Source organism: Leucoraja erinacea, chromosome 33, assembly GCF_028641065.1.
Source record: "Leucoraja erinacea ecotype New England chromosome 33, Leri_hhj_1, whole genome shotgun sequence".
Classification (NCBI taxonomy): domain Eukaryota; kingdom Metazoa; phylum Chordata; class Chondrichthyes; order Rajiformes; family Rajidae; genus Leucoraja; species Leucoraja erinaceus.
Window position 1 is genome coordinate 11,084,269 of NC_073409.1, and position 21,096 is coordinate 11,105,364.

The 21,096-nt window shown below is 49.7% G+C and overlaps 1 protein-coding gene across 3 annotated transcripts in view; it reads left to right on the top strand.

Moving 5' to 3' along the window:
* Positions 1 to 20,033, top strand: part of homer2 (homer scaffold protein 2) — a 29,257-nt gene extending 9,224 nt beyond the window's left edge. For 2 of the 3 annotated variants that reach the window (XM_055661289.1, XM_055661290.1), the window contains 8 exons: positions 7,875 to 8,031; positions 13,588 to 13,719; positions 13,934 to 14,026; positions 14,676 to 14,797; positions 16,482 to 16,632; positions 17,012 to 17,122; positions 18,696 to 18,776; positions 19,488 to 20,033. In XM_055661289.1, the coding sequence (XP_055517264.1) occupies positions 7,875 to 8,031; positions 13,588 to 13,719; positions 13,934 to 14,026; positions 14,676 to 14,797; positions 16,482 to 16,632; positions 17,012 to 17,122; positions 18,696 to 18,776; positions 19,488 to 19,676 (1,036 nt within the window). In that variant the 3' untranslated portion in view covers positions 19,677 to 20,033. Of the gene's footprint in view, positions 1 to 160; positions 396 to 7,874; positions 8,032 to 13,587; positions 13,720 to 13,933; positions 14,027 to 14,675; positions 14,798 to 16,481; positions 16,633 to 17,011; positions 17,123 to 18,695; positions 18,777 to 19,487 lie in introns of those variants that run through there. The other variant, XM_055661291.1, reaches the window with a different exon arrangement.
* The last annotated feature ends 1,063 nt before the right edge of the window (positions 20,034 to 21,096 follow it).

The window sequence follows — 21,096 nt, forward strand, 5'->3', positions numbered from 1 at the left end:
GCGGAGGTAGAGTTAAGGGGTGGGACCAGTGTACGCCTGGAACAGAGATTGTTCGACCTACCCTACAAAGAGGCAGGCCATCTGGGTCGGGTCCATGCGAGTACCCATAGCTACGCAATAGTTGTCGGGTGTAGTGCTAGTTAGGCAGTTTGCATTAGTTAGTGGCTGCATTAGTTGAGCTGCCGCCCGGGGGCGCCTCGCCCTCTCTCCCTCCCTCCCTCTTTGCAGCCTCTACGCTCCGGACTGCAGTCGGGAGGAGAGAGGCGGCGGAGAGAGCCGGAGCTCGGCGTGACATCCACTGGCAGCAGCTCCGCGCTCGGCATGGAGCCGAGCAACTAACCACACCGCTCGAAGCTACCAGAGCCGTCCTCGGGAGGACAGCGCCTGGCGATGGGGTGAGTCCGGGGCTCCTGTCCGGAGACAGGGAGAGATTTTGGCGGAGAAACGTGGTCCGGGAGAGAGCGGTCAGCGCCGAGTGTGGACGGGAAATGCGAGGAGCGCCGAGGGAGGGAGCGCCGCGCTGCCGGCATGACTGTTGAGGGGGAGATCGGGCTCTTATTAAGGGATGAGGCAGTGTTGAGGGAGCTGCGCTTTATGGGGGTACAATGTTGAGGGAGTACCATGGTCGTAGCCAAAGATCCTTGCTATAGGATCTTTGGTCGTAGCGACTGGTGAGGGAACACCAAATATTCCCGAGAGGGGGAGGTGGAGGGGAGGGGAGGGGAGGTCAGTGTCGAGGGAGTGCCGTGATGTGGGAGAAGAGGTGTCAAGAGCAAGAGAGTGCCATGATCTTTGGTGCCATGTATTATCGCGAATGGTGTGGAGGGAGCGCCGCGGCGAGGGGGATCTCCTCAGCAGAGTAGACTTTGCGAACTTCTCTGCCTCCCTTCCCCATCCTACAACCACATCTGCACTCTCTCCCCCCCCCCCCCCCCCCCCCCCCCCCCGCACTCCCACACTCCCCCCCCCCCATCCCGCACCCAGCGTCCGGCCGATGCTAATGAATGTTGTGTTGTTTCATTGAGCTGTGGGGTTTGAAGCCGCCTCAGTATTGTGACATCATATAATTATATCTGTGGAGCTGTTCAAGTGTTGGTTGCTAAAAATATTCTCCTCAATTAACTGACAATGAACGTTTGCCATCCAGCCCAGGCTCCTTCTCTGGAGGTGGTTCGGAAAACATGGGCAGCCGAATAGTAAAAATGGCTCTGGTTTATTTAGAGGGGGAAAAAATGGACTTCTGCGCCATTAGTGCCGGTATTTGCTGCTGTCTGGAGAACTTTATTCTGGTGACCGTCGTGTTGTGACGTCTTCCTTCAACAGGTTGTCTTTCTGACTTCACTCAATGGGATGCCCCCGGCGGCAGAAGGCACTTTATTCCCCTCTCCCTGTTTACAGACAGCCTGGATCTCTTCACCCACGCTCGGCGGTGGGCTGTGGCAAGATATGTCTCCCACCTCCCCTATCCCCCCCCCCATCCCCTCCCCCCCCCCCCCCCCCCCCCCACCCCCCCACCCCCCCCCCCCCCCCCCCCCCCCTCCCCCCACCCCCCCCCCCCCCCCCCCCCCCCCCCCCCCCCCCCCCCCCCCCCCCCCCACTCCTACCCCCACTCCCCCCCCCCCCCCCCCCCCCCCCTCCCCCACCCACCCCACCCACTCCCCCACCCCCTCCACCCACTCCTCTCCCCACTTCCCCACCCACCCCTCACTCCTCACCACCTTAACTTTATAGCGACTATTTTAAAACCCCGGGTCGAAGCTGCTTTTGGATATGTTTTGATTGCCGAGAGGTACAGTGAACGTCAGAAATAGATTGAGTCCGGGAGGCAGATTTTGTCCCATATCAGTTTATTTTTTACAGTAGTATCTGTTTTTGTTTGCTGCAGTCTCCCGTGCTGCTTCCAGTCCAACCTCCTACACTTTGAACGTGAACAATGCCTCGTTAAATGAGGGTTCTAACAGTCTTACCCAGGTGGTACATGTTTCTGGATGGGCAGAAAAGCAGAGACAAGTTGGGCCGCGCCTGATCCAAGAACAGGAAAATTTGTTCTGTGCAGTGAGACCCCGCTGTGAAGGCTTCACTCGCGAACGCGACACATCAGATTCCACATTCAACCCAGGTTCACGTCCGATGGGAGGCAGGGAAGTGTCGAGCCGGGAGCAGAGGCGGTGTGTTCCCCGCGGGTGGGTTCGCCGTGTGTGAGGGGGAGTAAGAGGAGGTTCCCCCAGGGGCAAGTGCAGGAAGATGGTGGAGCGGTAGAGGGGTTTCCCTGGGGGGGGGAGTGGAGATGGGGTGACCCCAACATACTGACGTCACCGTTTGCCACAGAGGCGACAAACAGCACTGGATCCTAACTTTGGGAACCCAGTCCCAGCAACTCCCGCGAATATAACAACAGAAACAAACACATTCCTTGTAATTCCCGGGTTTCCAGAACTCTATTTTTGAAATAAGGGATGGGATTGTCAGGCTGAAGCGTCGCGGACTGCGTTCATTGGGCTGCCCGCTCAGGTTAATGTCATTCCTCCCTCTCTCCCACCCCCATCAGCAAGGGAACGACCCGCCCACCTGCATCTGAAGTGACAACTGGCTGCGTTAACCCTTCAACCACCAACGTCTCCCCACTAGGCAACTGACCAGTTTACCAACCAGTCATTAATTAATCTCCTTTACAGATAGTCTTGCTATTCGGTTCATTTTGTTTTTAGAGGTCGGGCTGTGTTTGAATTGACTCCTGTCGCTACAGCTCAGATGGGCCCGGGCATGCATCAGGGAACCACTTCCTCCCATTGCCTCCACAGTACCCCCCTAGGCAGAGGAAGATTTAAAACTATTCCACCCAATCTGGTTCTGTTTAACTCATTGTGTCCAGAGATTAAGGGATTAGAGTCATAATAGGAGATGAGGAGGACATTCTTTAGTCAGGGGGTGGTGAATCTGTGGAATTTATTATCACAGACGGCTGTGGAGGCTGTTAATGAACATTTTTAAGGCGTAGATGGACATATTATTGAGAGTAAGGGTGTTGGGTTATGAGGGAAAAGGCAGGAGAATGGGGTTGAGAGGGGAATATAGATCAGTCATGATTGAATGGTGTAGATGTGATCGGCCGAATGGCCTAACTGTGCTCCTAGAACTTAAGAACATATCCATATATCATGAACATTGACTCCTCCAATTTCAGGTAGTCCATGCTTTCTCCCTCCTTCCACTCCCCTCCCAACTCTCCCACAGCCTACTGTCTCTTCCTTTCTTTTTCCCGCCCCCCCCCCACCCCCCATCAGTCTGAAGAAGGGTCTCGACCCGAAACGTCGCCTATTCCTTCGCTCCATAGAAGCTGCCTCACCCGCGGAGTTTCTCCAGCATTTTTGTCTACCTTCGATTTTTCCAGCATCTCTGTAGTTCATTCTTAAACATATACCTGCCCCAATGTCTTTTAAATGTTGTTATTGCACCTGCCTCAGCTATTTGCTCTGGCACCTCCTTCCATATACCACAACCTGGATTCTGAAACACTCAACCCCAGGATTTGTGGGCTTGTCCCTCCCTCTCCCACTGGCAGTCCCACAAGCTCTGGTTTCTCTCTAAAGGTAAACAATTTGCCATTGTGGCTGTACCTTCAGCTGCCAAGGCTGAGCTCGGAGCCTCTCTCATTTTAAGAAGTTCCTTAAAACCAGCCTGTTTGCCCAGAGTTGCTGTGGCTTGGTGTCAGATGAATCATGTCAGTAGGACACCATCTGTCCCTTAATGATCCCCGTGTGGTGTAAAGAAGAATGTCTGCACCTTTGGTCGACACATCTCCTGCCATGTTATCAGTAAGGTTGAACACTCTTGGATTATAACACCTCTATTTGCTTCCAAGAAAATAATTGCCTTGTTACCAGGTCAGCTAGTTCTTGTGTTAATGGAGGGAACTGATTTGGAGGAATGTTAGATTCTGAGCTGCCTCCTGGCACCAGGTCAGAGCTGCTGCCTCCTGTTGTCAGGCTTTTGATCACAGCTCAATGTCCCAGAGCAGTTCAGTAGAGAGTCAATGTTATTTATAGAGAACATGCCATCGGCTGCTGCTTTGTGTGCGATGGTGATGCAGCTGTGAGCTGGAGGACTGTTGGCGGGCAGTCACGGGCAGCATCCTCCCTTCTCCCTCCCCTCCCTCCCTCCCAATCTGTTCCTTCTCTGACCTTGAAACTCCAAAACTGTTTGAACTTGGCAGCCTCAGGGAGGCTGTCTGTGCCATTGTATGTTCTGTGTGCCATCTACAAATTAGGCTCCTGTAGCAACCAGTGCTGCCATTCTAGCCTCACTGTGGGAAGGGGTGAATTTGATCTGGATGGATGCAGCTGGTGATTTCAGATGGATTAGTCGGGCAGTGGTGAGCAGACTCTGCCAGGGACAACTGCCAGCTCCCTGTACACTGGGTTAGGGGGATGGCATGAATGCTAGTCTGTTGTCAGTGTGGACCATGAGGTCCGGAGTGGATCATCTTTATCACAGAGCCTTGGTGTACCTGGGTCCAGCCATCTCACTCAAGTTTCCGGCATCTGTTCTGCTGTCATTCTCTTGCACCCAAAATGGTCCCAGATACGAAATGCCAAGATCATTAATTTTGGGGATTTTCTGTAGCGCTGTCACCTGGAGCAGATGACCCAGTGCATCATACTATTCCTGTCTTCATACTTGGATACTGAAAGCAGCAGTGCGCTTACTGCAGGCTCAGTATGTCACAGGAATCGGAGCAATGGATCAGTACAGCATGACAACACTTACTTATCATTGGCTCTGCAAACTGTTTAATGCCATAGCCAGTCATTAGTGGGTTCCTGCTGGGCAGTATGTGGCGCTGATGGATTCTGTAGTTCAGGCCTGCCCTGGCGATTTAATCTGAACGTAGACCAAAGTGCTGGAGAAACTCAGCGGGTGCGGCAGCATCTATGGAACTCCCGCACCTGCTGAGTTTCTCTGGCACTTTTGTCTACCTTCGATTTTCCAGCATCTGCAGTTCCTTCTTAAACATATAATCTGAACACCAGGTTTAACGAACAATCCATACTCCCTCCTTCCCAACACGTTTGATTGGAAATAGCAAAAACAAAACTAAAAGCATTGCCTTTTTGAAGGTCTAGGCTTTGGTATGTGAACTTCTGACTAACTATTCTGCTCTCACCTGCACAGTTGGAGAGAGAGAGGTTAGCAGAAATGAGGTCAAAAAGCCAATGGCAGTTCGCTTCTTAAAGTCCCCGTTGGTGCTGTTTCGGGCATCACCTATGGGCAGTCATTGCCTAACATCTCCTACCACGCCTTATGCCTACTGTTCAGCAAAGTATGACGTGGTCCAGCTGATCTCCCACGGTTCAGGTGGACTGTTTACTGGCTGAATCCCTGCTTAAATAGTTCCAATACCACTAGGAATGGACCTTTGAACTGGGATTTCCGATGAGATAAACAAACCCTGCATTTAGATACTGAGATCATTTAACAGACAAACGAGGCAAGTCTCTGCAACCTTCTGCTGAGAGTTTGGAACAGATCTCACACCCAGTGTCCAGTCAGCCTTGATCAAAAACAAAGCAAAAAACATTGAACTTTTTTTGTGGATTTAGTGTTTTTGTGTTGATTGCTGTCCAAAGTACGTCACCAGCTCAACTGAATGGTTTACACAAGGTTAATAAGTCTTTTGTACACATATCCCTGGTATGTTAGTCACAAGGTGTTTGGAGAATGTCGTTCATGATGCAGCCATTGAGCTGTGGAGCCCGGTGAATGTCGATGGGTGGAATAAGGAGGATTTGAAGGGAAGACAGAGGTTGTGGGAATGGAGCGAGATGTCAAGGACATCGAAGGAAGAGTCATATTCTTACCCTCAAAGTTTCTCTGAGTTATTGAACTTGATTCACTGCTGGACAATATTGGGAGCTAATATCAAGGCTGTCAGCAACCTTGTCATACCATGACTTTGGGCTGACCTGCTTTTACAGAGGGTGTGTGGCAATTAATACATCGTGTCTCTCTGTTTGCAGTATCCCCGTACACAGACGTACCTCCTCTTCAATAGATGCTCCTTGCTCTCGATTGCCAGAACCTCCCTTGTGCCCCTTTCCCAATTACATGACACTTGACAGCAGCACCAGGTCTGAGGTGGTTACAGCCCAGACTCTCAGTCTGACACCTCGCCAGGATCTGTGCATCTCCAGCAATGGGGTCAGAGTCGTACAACACAGAACCCCTTCAGCCTGCCAAGGCCATGCTGTTCTTTTTGTGCATCTCCATTCATCCAATTTGTTGGCATTAGATGCATACCTTGATCCACAGCAGTAAGATTCCATTCAGTTGAGCTGGTGATGTACTTTAGACAGCAATCAACAAAAAAACACTAAATCCACGAAAAAATCTCAATGTTTTTAGCTTTGTTTTTGATCAAGGCTGACTAGACACTGGGTGCGAGATCTGTTCCAAACTCTCAGCAGAAGGTTGCAGGAACTCGCCTTGTTTGTCTGTTAATGATCTCAGTATCTTAATGCAGGGTTTGTTCATCTCATTGGAAATCCTAGTTCAAAGTCGTTCCTAGGTCCTTGGGAGTTCCTAGAATTAGACCTACTGAAGATAAATGACCACCTATATATTTCCAAGTAAGGATGATGAATGACTTGGAAGGTAGCTACAGGGAATGATTGTCCTTGTACCAACTGCCCTTGTCTTTGGTGGCTGAGCTTATAGGTTTGAGATGTGGAGTCAGAGGCACCTAAACAAGGAACTGCAGTGCATTTTGTAGAAATGCCACAGATGACAACCATGGTGTGTTGGTGAAGAAGAGAATGAATCTTTCGAGTCATTGTGGTTTGTTCTGCTTGGTGTTGAGCTTTGAGAAATTTGGGGCAGATTCCATCCTGGACTCCATCCTCCATAACTGGAGCGTATTCCACCACACTTCTGCTCCTCCCTCACTCCCTGACATCTTCTGTCCCAACTGGCAGAGTGGGCAAGCTCCAAGTCCCAGTAACCTTCCCTCCCTCCTGTCTCCCTGCATCAATAATTCACAGCACAGCTCGCAAGGTGATCTGATCCCGTCTCTGAATTATTCACTTGGTTGCTCTCCTTGGTGAGGGGGGAAGGGGGGGGGGGGGGGTGGCTTCCATTTAAATCCTTCCTCTGGCTTCACTTTTTATCTCGCTGCCTTCTGTCTTTTTCATCTCTAAACTTTGCCCACCCAACAACCAACACAACCCCTCTCAACTGTATCCTCCTATCGCTTGCTAGGCTTGAATAAAGCCTGCCCCCATTTCCTTTACGTTCCGTGAGCACCTGTGTTTTACAAGTTGGAATCACCATCCATATCTCCTGCCCGAAATAACGCACTGAGTCTGAAGAAGGGTCTCGACCCAAAACACCACTTGTCCAGCTTCTCCAGTGATGCTTGCTGAGTTACCCCAGCACTTTGTGTCCATCACTGGGAGTATTAACTCTCTCAACTGCACCCAGGGGCACTTTCTGCAGCACGAGGCCTTCTGGGTAAGCACTGCCGCCATTGCCGGCTTGTTTCCAATATAAACTTGAGTGATCATTGTGTTGTGGAAATTACAAACTGCCTTGATTGCGCTGAGTACAGAATTTTTAACGTATGTGCGAGTTTACGTAATAGACAATGGAGGACTCGGTGTGGGGGAGGGGAGGGGGGGGGAACAAAGGGGGACCTGGCATGGGGTGTGATTAGTAACTTTGTAAGCAACCTTTATGGGTGACTATTTGCAAACCTTGGTTATGCAAGCAAAGAATTCAATTCAATGTAAGTTGCTTATTGCGCAAGTTTGGTTGTGTCTGTATTTGCATCTCATCTGTTGTCGACTCAGTGGTGACCTCCTTCTCCCACTCCATTCCAGCGAGCAGCCGATCTTCACCAGCAAAGCTCATGTCTTCCAGATCGACCCCACCACCAAGAGGAACTGGCTGCCCTCCGGCAAATACCCGCTCACCGTCTCATACTTCTACGATGGATCGAGGAACAGTTATCGCATCATCAGCGTGGACGGAGCCAAGGTCAGGGGTCAGAGGCAACAAGGGGCCATGGGTTGGCGGCACGGCGGGTGGCTGGACTGGGAAAACGGGTGGGAGAATGTGGAGAGATGGAGAATGGGGGCGAGGGTGGGAGAATCAGCAGGGCTGAGGAGGCAAGACAGAGGCGCACAAACTGAGAGATGCTTTCACCTGCAGTTGATGTCTGAGTGGACAGGTTTGGTAACAGCTGGAGGAAAGTGGCAGAGGTTGGAGGTGGGGTGGGGGTTGGGTGGTTGCTGCATTGGGGGCACGCCCAATAGAAGTGGGGCCTGCAAGGGGGGGGGGAGAAGGATTGGACCTGAGTGTAAAGGGAAAGACAGAGGAACAACAGGGGTCAAGGGACATTGGGAGTGAGGTTAAGGGCCATAGAGGGGTGGGACAAGGTGCGTAAAGTCCAGAGTGAGGATGAATGATCTGGAAGGATGAGAGTGGCCTTGGAGGTTGAGACAGAGGGTGGGTAATAGGCCAGGTCCAGGGCAGGTGGGAGGCTCCGTAGGATGATAGAGGCCTGAGTTGTGGCATTGGAAGCAACAGCAGGGGTAGGATGACGGTGATGCTGAGGATAGTGTTGAATGAACCCGGGAGAGGCTTTTACCTCGAATGCAATTGGACTGGATGGCTAGGAATAAGGTATCTTTTGCTGTGTTGCCATGGTTACATCATTTTGCATGCTGATATCTCAGAGCTAAAACAGGCTCTGAAGTGTGTGTGATTTTTGTGGGGGTGTCACAGACCATGGATATAATCTCAGAACAAACATTTCACGCTAAGCCTCTACTGCTTATTGACTGCATTCCCTTTACTATGACAATAGACAATAGTTGCAGGAGTAGGCCATTTGGCCCTTCGAGCCAGCACCACCATTCAATGTGATCATGGCTGATCATCCCCAATCAGTACCCCGTTCCTGCCTTCTCCCCATATCCCCTGAATCCCCTATCTAGCTCTCTCTTGAAAGCATCCAGAGAACCAGCCTCCACCGCCCTCTGAGGCAGAAAATTCCACAGACTATGGGGAGGTTAGAGTATGAAAGTGGGCCTTTCAGCCCATCAAATCAATACCAGCCATATCCTTTACCACACCCCTGCAAATCCTCTCCTGGCTAAGACTAATCAGCTCCTTCAGGGACACTATATTTGGACCCACCTCTCTGTGGCAGATTCCAGACTCCAACAAGCCATATGCAAAAGTACAGTGAGGTACAGGTAAATGAAAATCAAGCTTGCAGCAGCATTACTGGCATATAGACTCGGACCACACACTAAACATAAATTAAATATCATTTACACCATTTCTGTAAGACATTTTTGAAAGAAACTCGTTTCAACCAACGTCTTGTTTTTTTGCATAATTCTTTTCAAACTCTGTGGTTGTGCAACAGATCGTCCATAGTGTTCTGTTGCTGAGATAGGATTAATGTTGTGCAAACCAGTCAAAACCGAATGGTAGTAGGGATGTAGTTGTTCCTGAACCTGGTGATGGCAGTGGTGTTGGTTTATTATTGCCATGTGTATTGAGGTACAGTGGAATAACTTTGTTTTGCATGTTATCTTGGCATATCATGCCATGCATGAGCACAAGTGGTAGAGCAGAAGTGAAAATAAATAAGAGTATAAAATATATGGGGGGAGATTAGCCCAGATGGTGGATCTGCTGCCTCGCAGATCAATCCTGACCTCGGGTGCTATCTGTGACGTCTGCCTGTTCTCCCTATGACCACGTGTATTTTTGCCGGGAGTCATAGAGTGATACAATGTGGAAACAGGCCCTTCAGCCCAACTTGCCCATACCGGCCAACATGTCCCAGCTACACTAGTTCCACTGGTCCATATCCTATCCATGTACCTTGTCTAACTGTTTCTTAAACGTTGGGATACTTCCAGCCTCAACTACCTCCTCTGGCAGCTTGTTCCATACACCCACCATCCTTTGTGTGAAACAGTTACCCCTCAGATTGCTATATAATCTTTCCCCCTTCACCATAAACCTGTGTGCTCTGGTCCTCGATTCTCCCTCACAAAAGATTCTGTGTATCTACCCGATTTATTCCTCTCATGATTTTATACACCTCTAAAAGATCACCCCTCTTCCTCCTGCGCTCCAAGGAATAGAAATCAGCCTACTCGACCTCTCCCCATAGCTCAGTAGAGAGAATGATGGAGTTGTGAGCGATCTTTGCTAATGTTATCTGAGGCCACATGAACTATATTATCCATGGCATTAACATAAATGACAAGAACAGTGGATGGTACCAATCCCTGGGGCATATTGTTGGCCACAAGCCTCCAATCCGGAAAACAATCCATCACTACCATCTTCTGGCTTTTTCCACCAAGGCAATGTTGTGTGTAATTGGCTAGCTCACCCTGGATCCCATGTGATCTAACCTTTTAGACCAGCCTACCATGTGAGATCCTGTCAAAAGCCTTGCTGTAGACCTGCCCTCATCATTGAGACACAACACAAGCTAGTCCCATTTGGCCCACATCCCTCCAAACCTTTCCTATCTATGTACCTTCCAAATGTCTTTTAAATGTTGTTATTATACCTGCCTCAACTCTCTCCTCTGACAGTGCATCCCATACACCCACCACCCTCTGTCTGAATTAGAACAGGATCAATTATTTTGGTCACTGTTTTTAAAAATAAAACCAAAGTCATGAGGCACAATTTCCTACACAGAAAGCCATGTTGAATGCCCCCCTAATCAGTCCTTGTTGTTCCAAATGCACAAAGTTCCTGTCTCTCAGATTCCCCTCCAGTAACTTGCCCACCATGGAAGTAAGACTCACCAGTCTGCAGCTCCCAGACATTTCCTTACAGCCCTTCTTAAATAAAGAGGCACTATTAGCCAATTTCCAGTCTTACAGAACTTCTTGTGGCTAAAGAAATGTAAATATCTCTGCTAGGCCTCGACCTTCCCACAATGTTCCAGGTTGGTGCACCAGGGATTCATCCATCATTATGTGCTTTAAGACTTCCAGCACCAAAGATCACAGAGCTCCACTCTATAATCTTTGGCCAGCACCACCTTTTTATAATGTGGACATGTTTCAAGACACAATCACAATACACTTCCCTGGATTCCCTTCCTTCCACGACCTTCACTGCAGTAAATACTGATGAGAAATATCCATTTAAAACCTTGCCCATTTCCAGTGGCTCCAGAAAGATGAGAGGGGAAAGATTTGAAAGAAACCGGAGAGGTAGTTTCTTCACACAGATGGTAGTTTGCATGTAGAATGAGCTGCCAAAAGAACATGTAGACGCAGGTATGTTGTCGACATTTAAACAGGTGCATGTCTGTATGACTCTGAGGCGTGGATGTATACTATGCACCTATTTGTTCCCCTTGCATTTTGCTTTTAAAGTATTTAATTTTTTTTGGCGTCTCCACTGCCTTATCTGACAAATATGTACCCTCTTTGCTCTCCTAATTTCACTCTTAAGCATATTCATACAATCCCTATACTCAAGGGATTTGCATGAGCATAGTTGCCAATATTTAGCAATACACCTTTTTCCTCATTAGAGCTTCAATGTCTCTCATCAACCAAGGTTCTCAAATCCTGCTACTCTGACAGTTGCATGCTGGCCCTGAATTCCCCCTAGCTCACTCTTAAAAGTCTCCCTCTAGCCAGAATTTTTATAACCTTCTAATGGCCTAAAAAAACAACCTGTTCCAGTCAAATGCCATCAAAATTAGCTCCTCAAAAGAATTGTCAGATTTATGTGATGTGATTTTCCCCATCGCAAAGCCATGCTGACTATCCCTTATCAGTCCCTGTCTTTCCAAATGTATGTATATCCTGTCAGATAGAAATTTCTCCCCAATAATTTCACCACTGGCCTGTAGTGACCCAGTCTGCTGCCTTTAAATAAAGAAAAGACTATCCTAGACTGGGTATAGATGGGATTTACTCATCTTGTCACGTGGCCCATTAAGGAAGAATGACCATAATATGACAGACTGGAAAGTGTAGAAGTTCAATCCAAAACTAGGATCCTAAATATAAACAGAGGGAAGTACAGATGAATGAATTGGCTGTGATGGGGGTTGGGAGGTTCACTGGAAAGTAATGACAGTGGAAGAGCAATAATTAATGTTTAAGGAATCAATGCAGGAACTGAAACAGTCATACATTCCTGACTGGTATTGAAAATATTTTTAAATAACTCAACCATGCTGAACAAAAGTAGTTAATGATAGTGTGTAAGGAGGAACTGCAGATGCTGGATTAGTATTGGATCTAATCAGGAGTGAGACCTGATTGCCGAACAAAGGAGAAAGTGAGCCTCGGGTAGTTTAGATTTCAGCAAAGGACGGAGAAACTGTTCCATAAAATAAAAATACTGTATAAAAGTAGCAGGGAACATAAAAGTGGATGTATACGGTTTGAAAAAAATGAAGGGGAATAAGGGAGTGACAGAGCAATTAAATATATACAATAGTTCTAGCACCATGGAAAAGGAAGTAACCAACCTTCCGGAGATGTTATTGAATAAGAATCTAATCAAGCTGATGAAATGGAGGAAATTGTATTAATAAGTGTATGAGTCTTAAAGCTGATAAACCCCCAGACCCTGATGATCTACATCCCAGAAAACAGAAGGAGGCAGGGTGGAGGTGTGGATGAGGAATTCTATAGATTCTGGAACAGTCCCCACTGTTTGATGGCTGGCAAATGTAATGGACCAATGTGGGAGGAAACCCCCACAGGCACTGGGAGACTATACATAGACAGCACCAAAGGTCAGAAATGAACTCGGCTCCTGGATTATGAGAGAGTGGCGCTACTTGTTACCTGCTGCAGCTGTTGTAAGGGAAGGATGTATAATGTAAGTGGTGTTAGATTGGGAAGCATTGATGGACAGACCTTGTTTACCAGACTCGAGAAGCAAACGTAGGTATAGTAAGTAGTTAAATAGGGAACAGATATGTCGGCCTTCACTGCAAGGTGACTTGAGTCCAGGAGCAAGGACATCTCACAATCTCACCAAGATCTCTGGTATAGTACTCAGTTTTGGTTAGCTCACCTAAGACAGGAAATACCTGCCACAGAGAGATTGCCCAGAAGGTTCTGACCCCTGGGATGGCAGCATTGTAGCTCTGAGCAGAGACAGAACTGATTGGGTTTATATTCACAGGAGTTAAGAATGAAGGGGAATCTGATTGAAAGTTACAAAATCCATTAAAAACATTTTAAAGATATGTTGACAGGTACATGGATAGAAATGGTTTAGAGGGATATAGTCCAAAGGTGGCAGGTGGGACTAGCATAGATGGGGCATTTTGGTCAATATGGGCAAGTTGTGCTGAAGGGCTTGATTCCGTGCGGTATAACTCTATTCTGTGTGGCCATGACAGAGAGGGAGGAGGAGAGAAGATCTTTCCCCTGGTTGGGTGTCTAGAACAAGGGGTGTGTGGCGGGTTATGGGCCTGTGGGTGGGGGGGTGGAGGGCATGAGGTGAGGTGTGGAGACTGTCTTTGTGAGAAGGATAAGCTATTGAATAAGAGCCGAGTGCGTGTTCCTGCAGGTGGTCGTGAACAGCACCGTCACCCCCAACATGACCTTCAGCAAAACCTCACAGAAGTTCGGCCAGTGGGCAGACAGCAGAGCGAACACCGTCTTCGGTCTGGGCTTCCCCTCAGAGCTGCAGCTGAGCAAGGTGGGCCCGAGGGAGGAGGGGTGCACGGGGGGTGGGTGGGGGAATAGAGGGGAGGGAGGAGGATTGCGAGAGGAGGGGAGGGTAGTGGAGGTTGTGGGGGGGGGGGGGGGGGTGGGAATCGCAGAAGGTGGGTGCGAGAGGCCTCTGATCCTTCAACTAACCTCGTGCTGGGCGTGGTGTCTGCATCCCCCCCCCCCCCATCCCTGTGTTACAGTTCGCCGAGAAGTTCGAGGAGGTGAAGGAGGCGGCGAGGTTGGCGAGGGACCGCTCACAGGAGACGACAGAGAGTTGCAGCACCCACTCCCAGGTGCCTGACAGAGCTGGGGTCGGGTCGGGTCATGGGCCGAGGAGGGACGGCAATAAGCTCAGTAGCTCCGTGGGCCGGTGACAGTCAGTCAGGATTGGCCCCATACCCCTCTCCCCCTGCAGCGATCATGACACAGCATACTCCCCCGCCCCCCCAAATGCACCTCAGTCATTCTGCTGGAGATCTTTTGGGTTCTGATAACAACCTGCTTTTCTATTTCTCAGGAATGTATTTACCATTACTTGCCTTGGGCTGATCGGCAAGTCTTTGCACTCGTTCATTGGCCAGTGAGTACAACGGTTTAGCAGCGTTTCTAGTTAAACCTCTGCCCTCGCTGGCCAATCATCTACCTGGCGACCAGTGACTTTATCACTAGTCCCGTCCCACCACGGGCCGTCACTCTCTCACTCTCTCGCTGCATCCACCACCCAACCACTCCACACTGCCCTCTCTCCGTTTTCAAAGAGGGGCTCTTACTCCAGTAGCCTCAGCGAGGAACTGGGTGCCTGGTACGCGCCGGGCATGACAGTCCCACCCATTCTGCAGCTTCACGGGCACATTAACACAACAACACAAGGTAACAAGACCAGAAGACTGAAGGATATGTTCCTGAGTTGTGGTTTCACCGGTTCTACACTGTTTATTTCAGGAGTCCAGTCATGAGGCCCCAACCTCACCACAAGCATCGAGTGTGAATGGAACCAACGATGAGAAAGGCGATGGCCCGTCCACCATTGAATCCCTCCTGAGGAGTAACAACCACCGGATCAAGTGAGTCTGCAGAGAGAGAGGGGGGGGGGGGGGTGTAGAGCAGGGACTTCACTGTCCACCAGCCCCCATCTGGGACTGATGTTTGGCCTCACAACCACCTGCGTGAATTTGAGCCTCTACTCAAACTGAGCACCCCAGCAATTGCCAACCACCCCATCATTGTGAGCAAACGTCAGTGAGTGGATCGGGTTCACAATCTGGCTATACGATGGGATCGGGTCACCACTATTGGGGGGGGGGGGGGGGGGGGGCATATCGTTGTACAGCGCAGAAACTGGCCTGTCGGCACAACTCATTCATGCTGACCAGGGTTGCCCGTCTAAGCTTGTCCTGTTTTCCAGAGTTTGGCCCATATCCCTCTCGATCATTCCTATCCACATATATACCTGTCAAAATATCTTGTACATTTTATTATTGTACCTGCCCCAACTACATCCTCTGACAACTTATTCCAAATAAACATCACCCTTAGTGTGGAAAAAGTTGCCCCTATTAAATCATTACCCCCTCATCATAAAACGTGACCGCCTGGTGCTTGATTCCCCTACTCTGGGGGAAAAAGACTGCATTCACCCTATCTATTCCCCTCAGTTTTACACACCCTCTATAAGTTCATCCCTCCCTCTCCTGTACTCTAAGGAATACATTTCTAGCCTGCCATACCTCTTCCCATAGCTCATACCTCGAGTCCTGGCTCTATCCTGTAAATCTTCAAGTACATTGCACTTGGCATCTATCCCATAGTAGGCTGACCAAAGCTTAAAACACATAGTATGTCTTGCCCTCTTTTGTCCCACTGATTTCCTTCCTGGAGGAGTATGCATCTCGATACTCCTCCAGGGGTATACTTAATCCCAGCTGTGTATATCTGACCTTTGCCTCCCCTTTCTTGATTAGTGCCTCAATTTCTCTCCTCATCCTGGGCTCCTTACAATTACCTGCCTTGCATTTCACTCTATCCAGAACATGCATACCCTGGACTCTGGCTATAACATTTTTAAAAGCACCCCACCTTCTGGACATTCTTTTGCCAGCAAACAATCAACTCCAATCAACTTGTGTAGGTTCCTGTCTGATACCATCAAAGTTGGCCTTGGCCTAAATTCGAACTTTTCCATTACTATTTTAAAACAAATTGAACTGTGCTCTGGCACTGGCAGTTCAGTCACATGCCTTGCCTTATTTCGCAAGAACACGTCGTGATGGTGAGGGTGGTGGGTGGAGAAGTGGTGGGGGTGAGATGGGATGGGGCTGATGATGGGGAGGGTGGTTAGAGGCGGGTTAGCTCAGGGCTGGTTGGTTTGGGACGTGAGGAGTGTGGGGGTACGATTCTGTGACATTTGGGGGAAGGGGTGAGGTTGGTGGAAGGAGGTGAGGTCAGGAGGGAGGGAAGTGGGGAGGATAGGCGTGGCCGCACAGGGTTGGACGTGGGGACTGAGGGTGGTGGTACTGGCGGGACCGGGGTCGGTACGGTGGTGCGAGTGGGGGTTAGGATGGTGGAGCGAGAAAGAAGTGTGAGGACGGTTTGATGGGGGCGATTAGATCGGGATGAAATATCCGAACCGTGAGGGGAAAGATGATGGACGGCGAGGATGGAGGGCGATGGGGGGGGGGGGGGGGGGGGGGGGGGAACGTGTGAAGGGGAGGGGTCTCAGAAACCCTGATGATCTCTCCTCACCCCCAGCCCGGTGAAGAAGTGGGAGCAGGAGCTGCGGACTCTGGCCGAGAGCAACGCGCGGCTGGGCGCGGCGCTACAGGACTCGGCCGGCACCGCCGACCACTGGAGAAGCCGACTGGAGCACTGCAAGGAGGAGGGCGAGCGGCTGCGGGAGAAGGTGAGGTCCCGGCCCGGGGAAGGCGACGGATTCCTGGTCGGGGAGGGGGGTCCCGGACATGGTGGGGGGAGTCAAGATAGCTTGGCCCCTCTGCCCTTCTCTTGGCGGTACTGCGGTGGCAACATCTGCCCGACGGTCTGGGTATGGGATAGTGTTACCCCCAACCCTGTCAGGGGTGGAGGAAGGGAGAAGGCAGGAGAATGGGGTAAGGAAGGAGATATTAGCCACGTTTGAATGGGTCGAAAGGCCTAATTCTGATCCTTTCACATGACCTGATGACCCAGTCCCCGCTCACCCTCCCTCCTGCCCCGTCCACTGATGCGGGGACGCCGCTGGCCGGCTGAGCTCTGACCTGTGATCCCGACACCTCCTCCCGCAGATCGTGGAGCTGGAAGCTCAGAGCGTGGACGTCGGCAAGGAGAGGGAGCAGAATTCCCGGCTCAGCCAGACTGTGCGGCTGCTGGAGGAGCAGATCAGCGAGAAGGAGCAGGTTGGTACCACCCAGAAAAAAAAACCAGGGGGCTAAGCAACCCTTGCGGGTACAGCAGCGATTCACTCGCCTTCCTTCATAGCAAAAGGATTTGAGTATAGGAGCAGGAAGGTTCTACTGCAGTTGTACAGGGTCTTGGTGAGACCACACACCTGGAGTATTGCGTACAGTTTTGGTCTCCTAATCTGAGGAAATACATTCTTGCCACAGAGAAGGTTCACCAGACTGATTCCTGGGATGTCAGGACTTTCATATGAAGAAAGACTGGATAGACTCGGTTTGTACTTGCTAGAATTTAGAAGATTGAGGGGGGATCTTATAGAAACGTACAAAATTCTTAAGGGGTTGGACAGGCTAGATGCAGGAAGATTGTTCCCGATGTTGGGGAAGTCCAGAACAAGGGGTCACAGTTTAAGGATAAGGGGGAAATCTTTTAGGACCGAGATGAGGAAAACTTTTTTCACACAGAGAGTGGTGAATCTCTGGAATTCTCTGCCGCAGAAGGTAGTTGAGGCCAGTTCATTGGCTATATTTAAGAGGGAGTTAGATGTGGCCCTTGTGGCTAAAGGGATCAGGGGGTATGGAGAGAAGGCAGGAACAGGATACTGAGTTGGATGATCAGCCATGATCATATTGAATGGCGGTGCAGGCTCGAAGGGCCGAATGGCCTACTCCTGCACCTATTTTCTATGTTTCCAGCCTAATGCATTGAAATACAGCGGGTATTAGTTTTGTGTGGCATCTGTAGGAGTCTGAACTTCCAGGCCCCGTCATTTTAATTCACCCTCCCACTGCCACTCGAACAATGCCCAACGTTAGGTGAGAGCAGCGGCTCGGCTGCCTTGGCCTATTTCAGGTTAATGATTCTATAGCTGCTGTTCCCTCCTCCAGTCCCTGCGTTGAGTCCGAGCCCCTTCCTCATATCCATACGCTTGTTGCCTCCCCCATCCCGCCCACTTAACCTTCCTTCGTTCTGATGAAAGGTCATTGATCTCAAACGTTCTGTCCCCCCGTCCCCCCGTCTTTGCTGCCTGCCGGAGAGGTTGAGAAGGAGTTTCTTCCCAGAGGCAATTCGGACTGTAAACCTATCTCACCAGGGACTAACTTTACTGAACGTTTTTCCTTCCAATATTTAATATGTAAACTAATATGTGTGTGTTTATGATTGTGTTTATAGTTTGTTTGGTTGTTTGTTTGTCTTCTTGCACAAAGTCCGTGAGCATTGCCACTTTTCATTTCACTGCACATCTCGTATGTGACGAATAAACTTGACTTGACTTGACTTGGGTTCAGTGTTCCTGGTATTGTTTCGTTTCTGACTTCCAGTCCCGCACTGCCTATTGACACCACCTGGAAAAACCTCTACACCCCACGTGTCCAGCCAACAACTCGGGGCTGGGAGGAGGAAATTTGTTTTCACCTGCAGGGTGATTGGAGTCTGGATCACACAGCCCGAGGGGGTGATAGAGGCAGGGAGACTCAACGTTGACGTGTATGGTCGGTATGGAAATAGTGGGCTGAATGGCCTGTTACTTTGCACGAAAATCCCAGTAACCTCTGTTCTTTCCCACAGGAGCTGGAGAGGCTGAGAGCGGAGGTGCAGGTTATCCCAGGCCTGCTGGAGCAGTGTGAGGGGTTACAGCACCAGCTGCAGGTAAGCAAGGCCAGGTGTGTGGGAGATGTGAGGTGGATGGCAGAGGTGGTGAAGTGGGGAATCCAGGGATCTTGGTCGCCCCAACCCTGCCAGCTCCCGCTCATCTTCTGGTCCCTGCCGCTTGGACTGACCAATCCATCATTTATCCAATCGTCTGCCGAAACACCCACTTATGTGTTTACTAGTTGGGACAATTTAGTTTTTAGTTTGGAGATACAGCATGGAAATAGGCCCTTTTGCTGTTCTATCACCTGTTCAGACTTGTTCCATGTTAATCCACTTTCTTATTCACTCCCATGGGACAATTAACCTGTAAAGCCTGCACGCCTTTGGGATGTGGGAGGAAACTAGAGCATCCGGCTGAACGTGTAAACTCCACACAGACACAGCACCTGAGGTCGGGATTAAACCCGGGTCTCTGGCGCTGTGAGGCAGCAACTCCATAAGCTTCACCACCTCCATAAATAAATCCGGGTTACGAACAGTTCTCAGGAACGGAATCCTGTCACCCACTCACGGTCTGCCCAGACTTGGTAGGCTGAAGGACTTGTGATGTGTGGTTCTGTGTCTAACTTCCATGCTGTGGAAGCATTGCCTCTACACGTGGTTTAGATACAATGGGAGCAGTTATACACAGCCTGGGTACCACACATAATGTGCACCGCAGCCCCTCTCTCTCTCCCCATCACTGATTGTCCTGTGTGTCCACAGAGCGCAGAGAGCACCAACGCAGAGCTGGAGAGCAAGTCCAAGACGATGAAGTGTAATGTGGAGGAAAGCCATCGGAAGCACGGGAACCTGGTGAAGGAACTCAATACCTTCCTCACGATCCTGGATGGGAAAATTGATGAGCTTCACGGATTCCGACAGGGACTTGCTAAATTGGGGATGAACAAGTGATGAGGGGAGACCCTCAGGGTGGGAATTGTGAGAGGGGACCATTCAAATTCAGTGGGGGAAGATTCGACACCTGACCCAGATGCTCCACATCTGGCTGCTGCTCTACCTTGACCCGAGGGTCAGCCTCCTGTGAGGGTCAGTCAGGCACAAGGGTGTTGCTGGTAACACCTACCCTTGATCTGAGTGGCTCCCTGGACCTTAGATGGGTCTGGAGTTGCTCAGCTGAGACTGGCAATGATGTCCCCCACCCCAAGGACATTCGTGACCAGGTTAGGTATCCAGGAGTTTTGTGTCATTGTTACTAAAACCAGCTATTTTGTAAATTCCAGATTATTAAATGATTTAAAATTGCACAGCTGCTGTTGTGAGATTTGAACTCTGTCTCTGAATGACTGACTCACAAACTATAATCCTTGAGGTATGGGCACTGATGTGAAACACTGACTGGTCTGATCCACCCACATTCCCCATTTCCCACAACGTCGGGATAGTTCGCAGTCAGTGGCATTGACAGAAGTTCTGTTCCCTGCCTTCCACACACTCTCTGTGCCCATCTGCTATTGAACCAAATATTTTAGATTACTGTAATGTTTAGAGCAACCGGAGAAACTCCGAAGGTCAAGTAGCATCTGTGGAGGGAAAATGGGTGATGTTTTGGGCTGAGGCCCCTTTCTGGACTGAATCAGTCTGTAGATTTCCCTCCACAGATGACCCATTGAGTTCCTTCAGATGCTTTTTGTCGTTTGTGTCAGATTCCATTATCTTGTGCCTCTTGTAATGTTCCATCACGCTTGGTTTAGGAACAAACACCCATCCAACCCAGAGTTTCAGTTCTCCCTGCCCTTCCTCATTCAGAACCACACCAGGTCCTGTTTGCTGCCTCTCACTCCAAGCTAACACCTCAGCTCCTTATCTCCAGCCTGCGATCTACCCCCCACAGCACAGTTGCAGCCTCTTGATTGCCCTATCATCTTTGTTGGCAGCTTGGGGAATTTCAAGCAGTCTCCCCATCTCCGATGATATTTCTGCTGAGAGTCCAATCACAACTTTGTTTTTACATCTGATAAAGGGGCGAGTTGGCAGAAACATGAGTTTCTCCGTGAGACCAGTTTGCCTGTGTTAATGCCAGAGGGGTCTCCCTGCTGTCTGCCAGAGGACTTGTCAACACTAGGTCTTCCTTAATTCTTTCCTCTCTAGCCAAAATGCAGCTCTCTTTATTCCTTCCATGGAGAGGCACAATAGAAGTAACCTCAATGTCTGACAAATAGTCGTACAACGTGGAAACAGGTCATTCAGCCCAACTCGTCCATGCCAACCAAGACCCATCAAAGATCGCCCCATTTACCTGCATTGGACCATAATCTCTCTAAAACCTGTTTATCCTTGTACTTGTCCAACTGCCTTTTACTGTTATTGTACT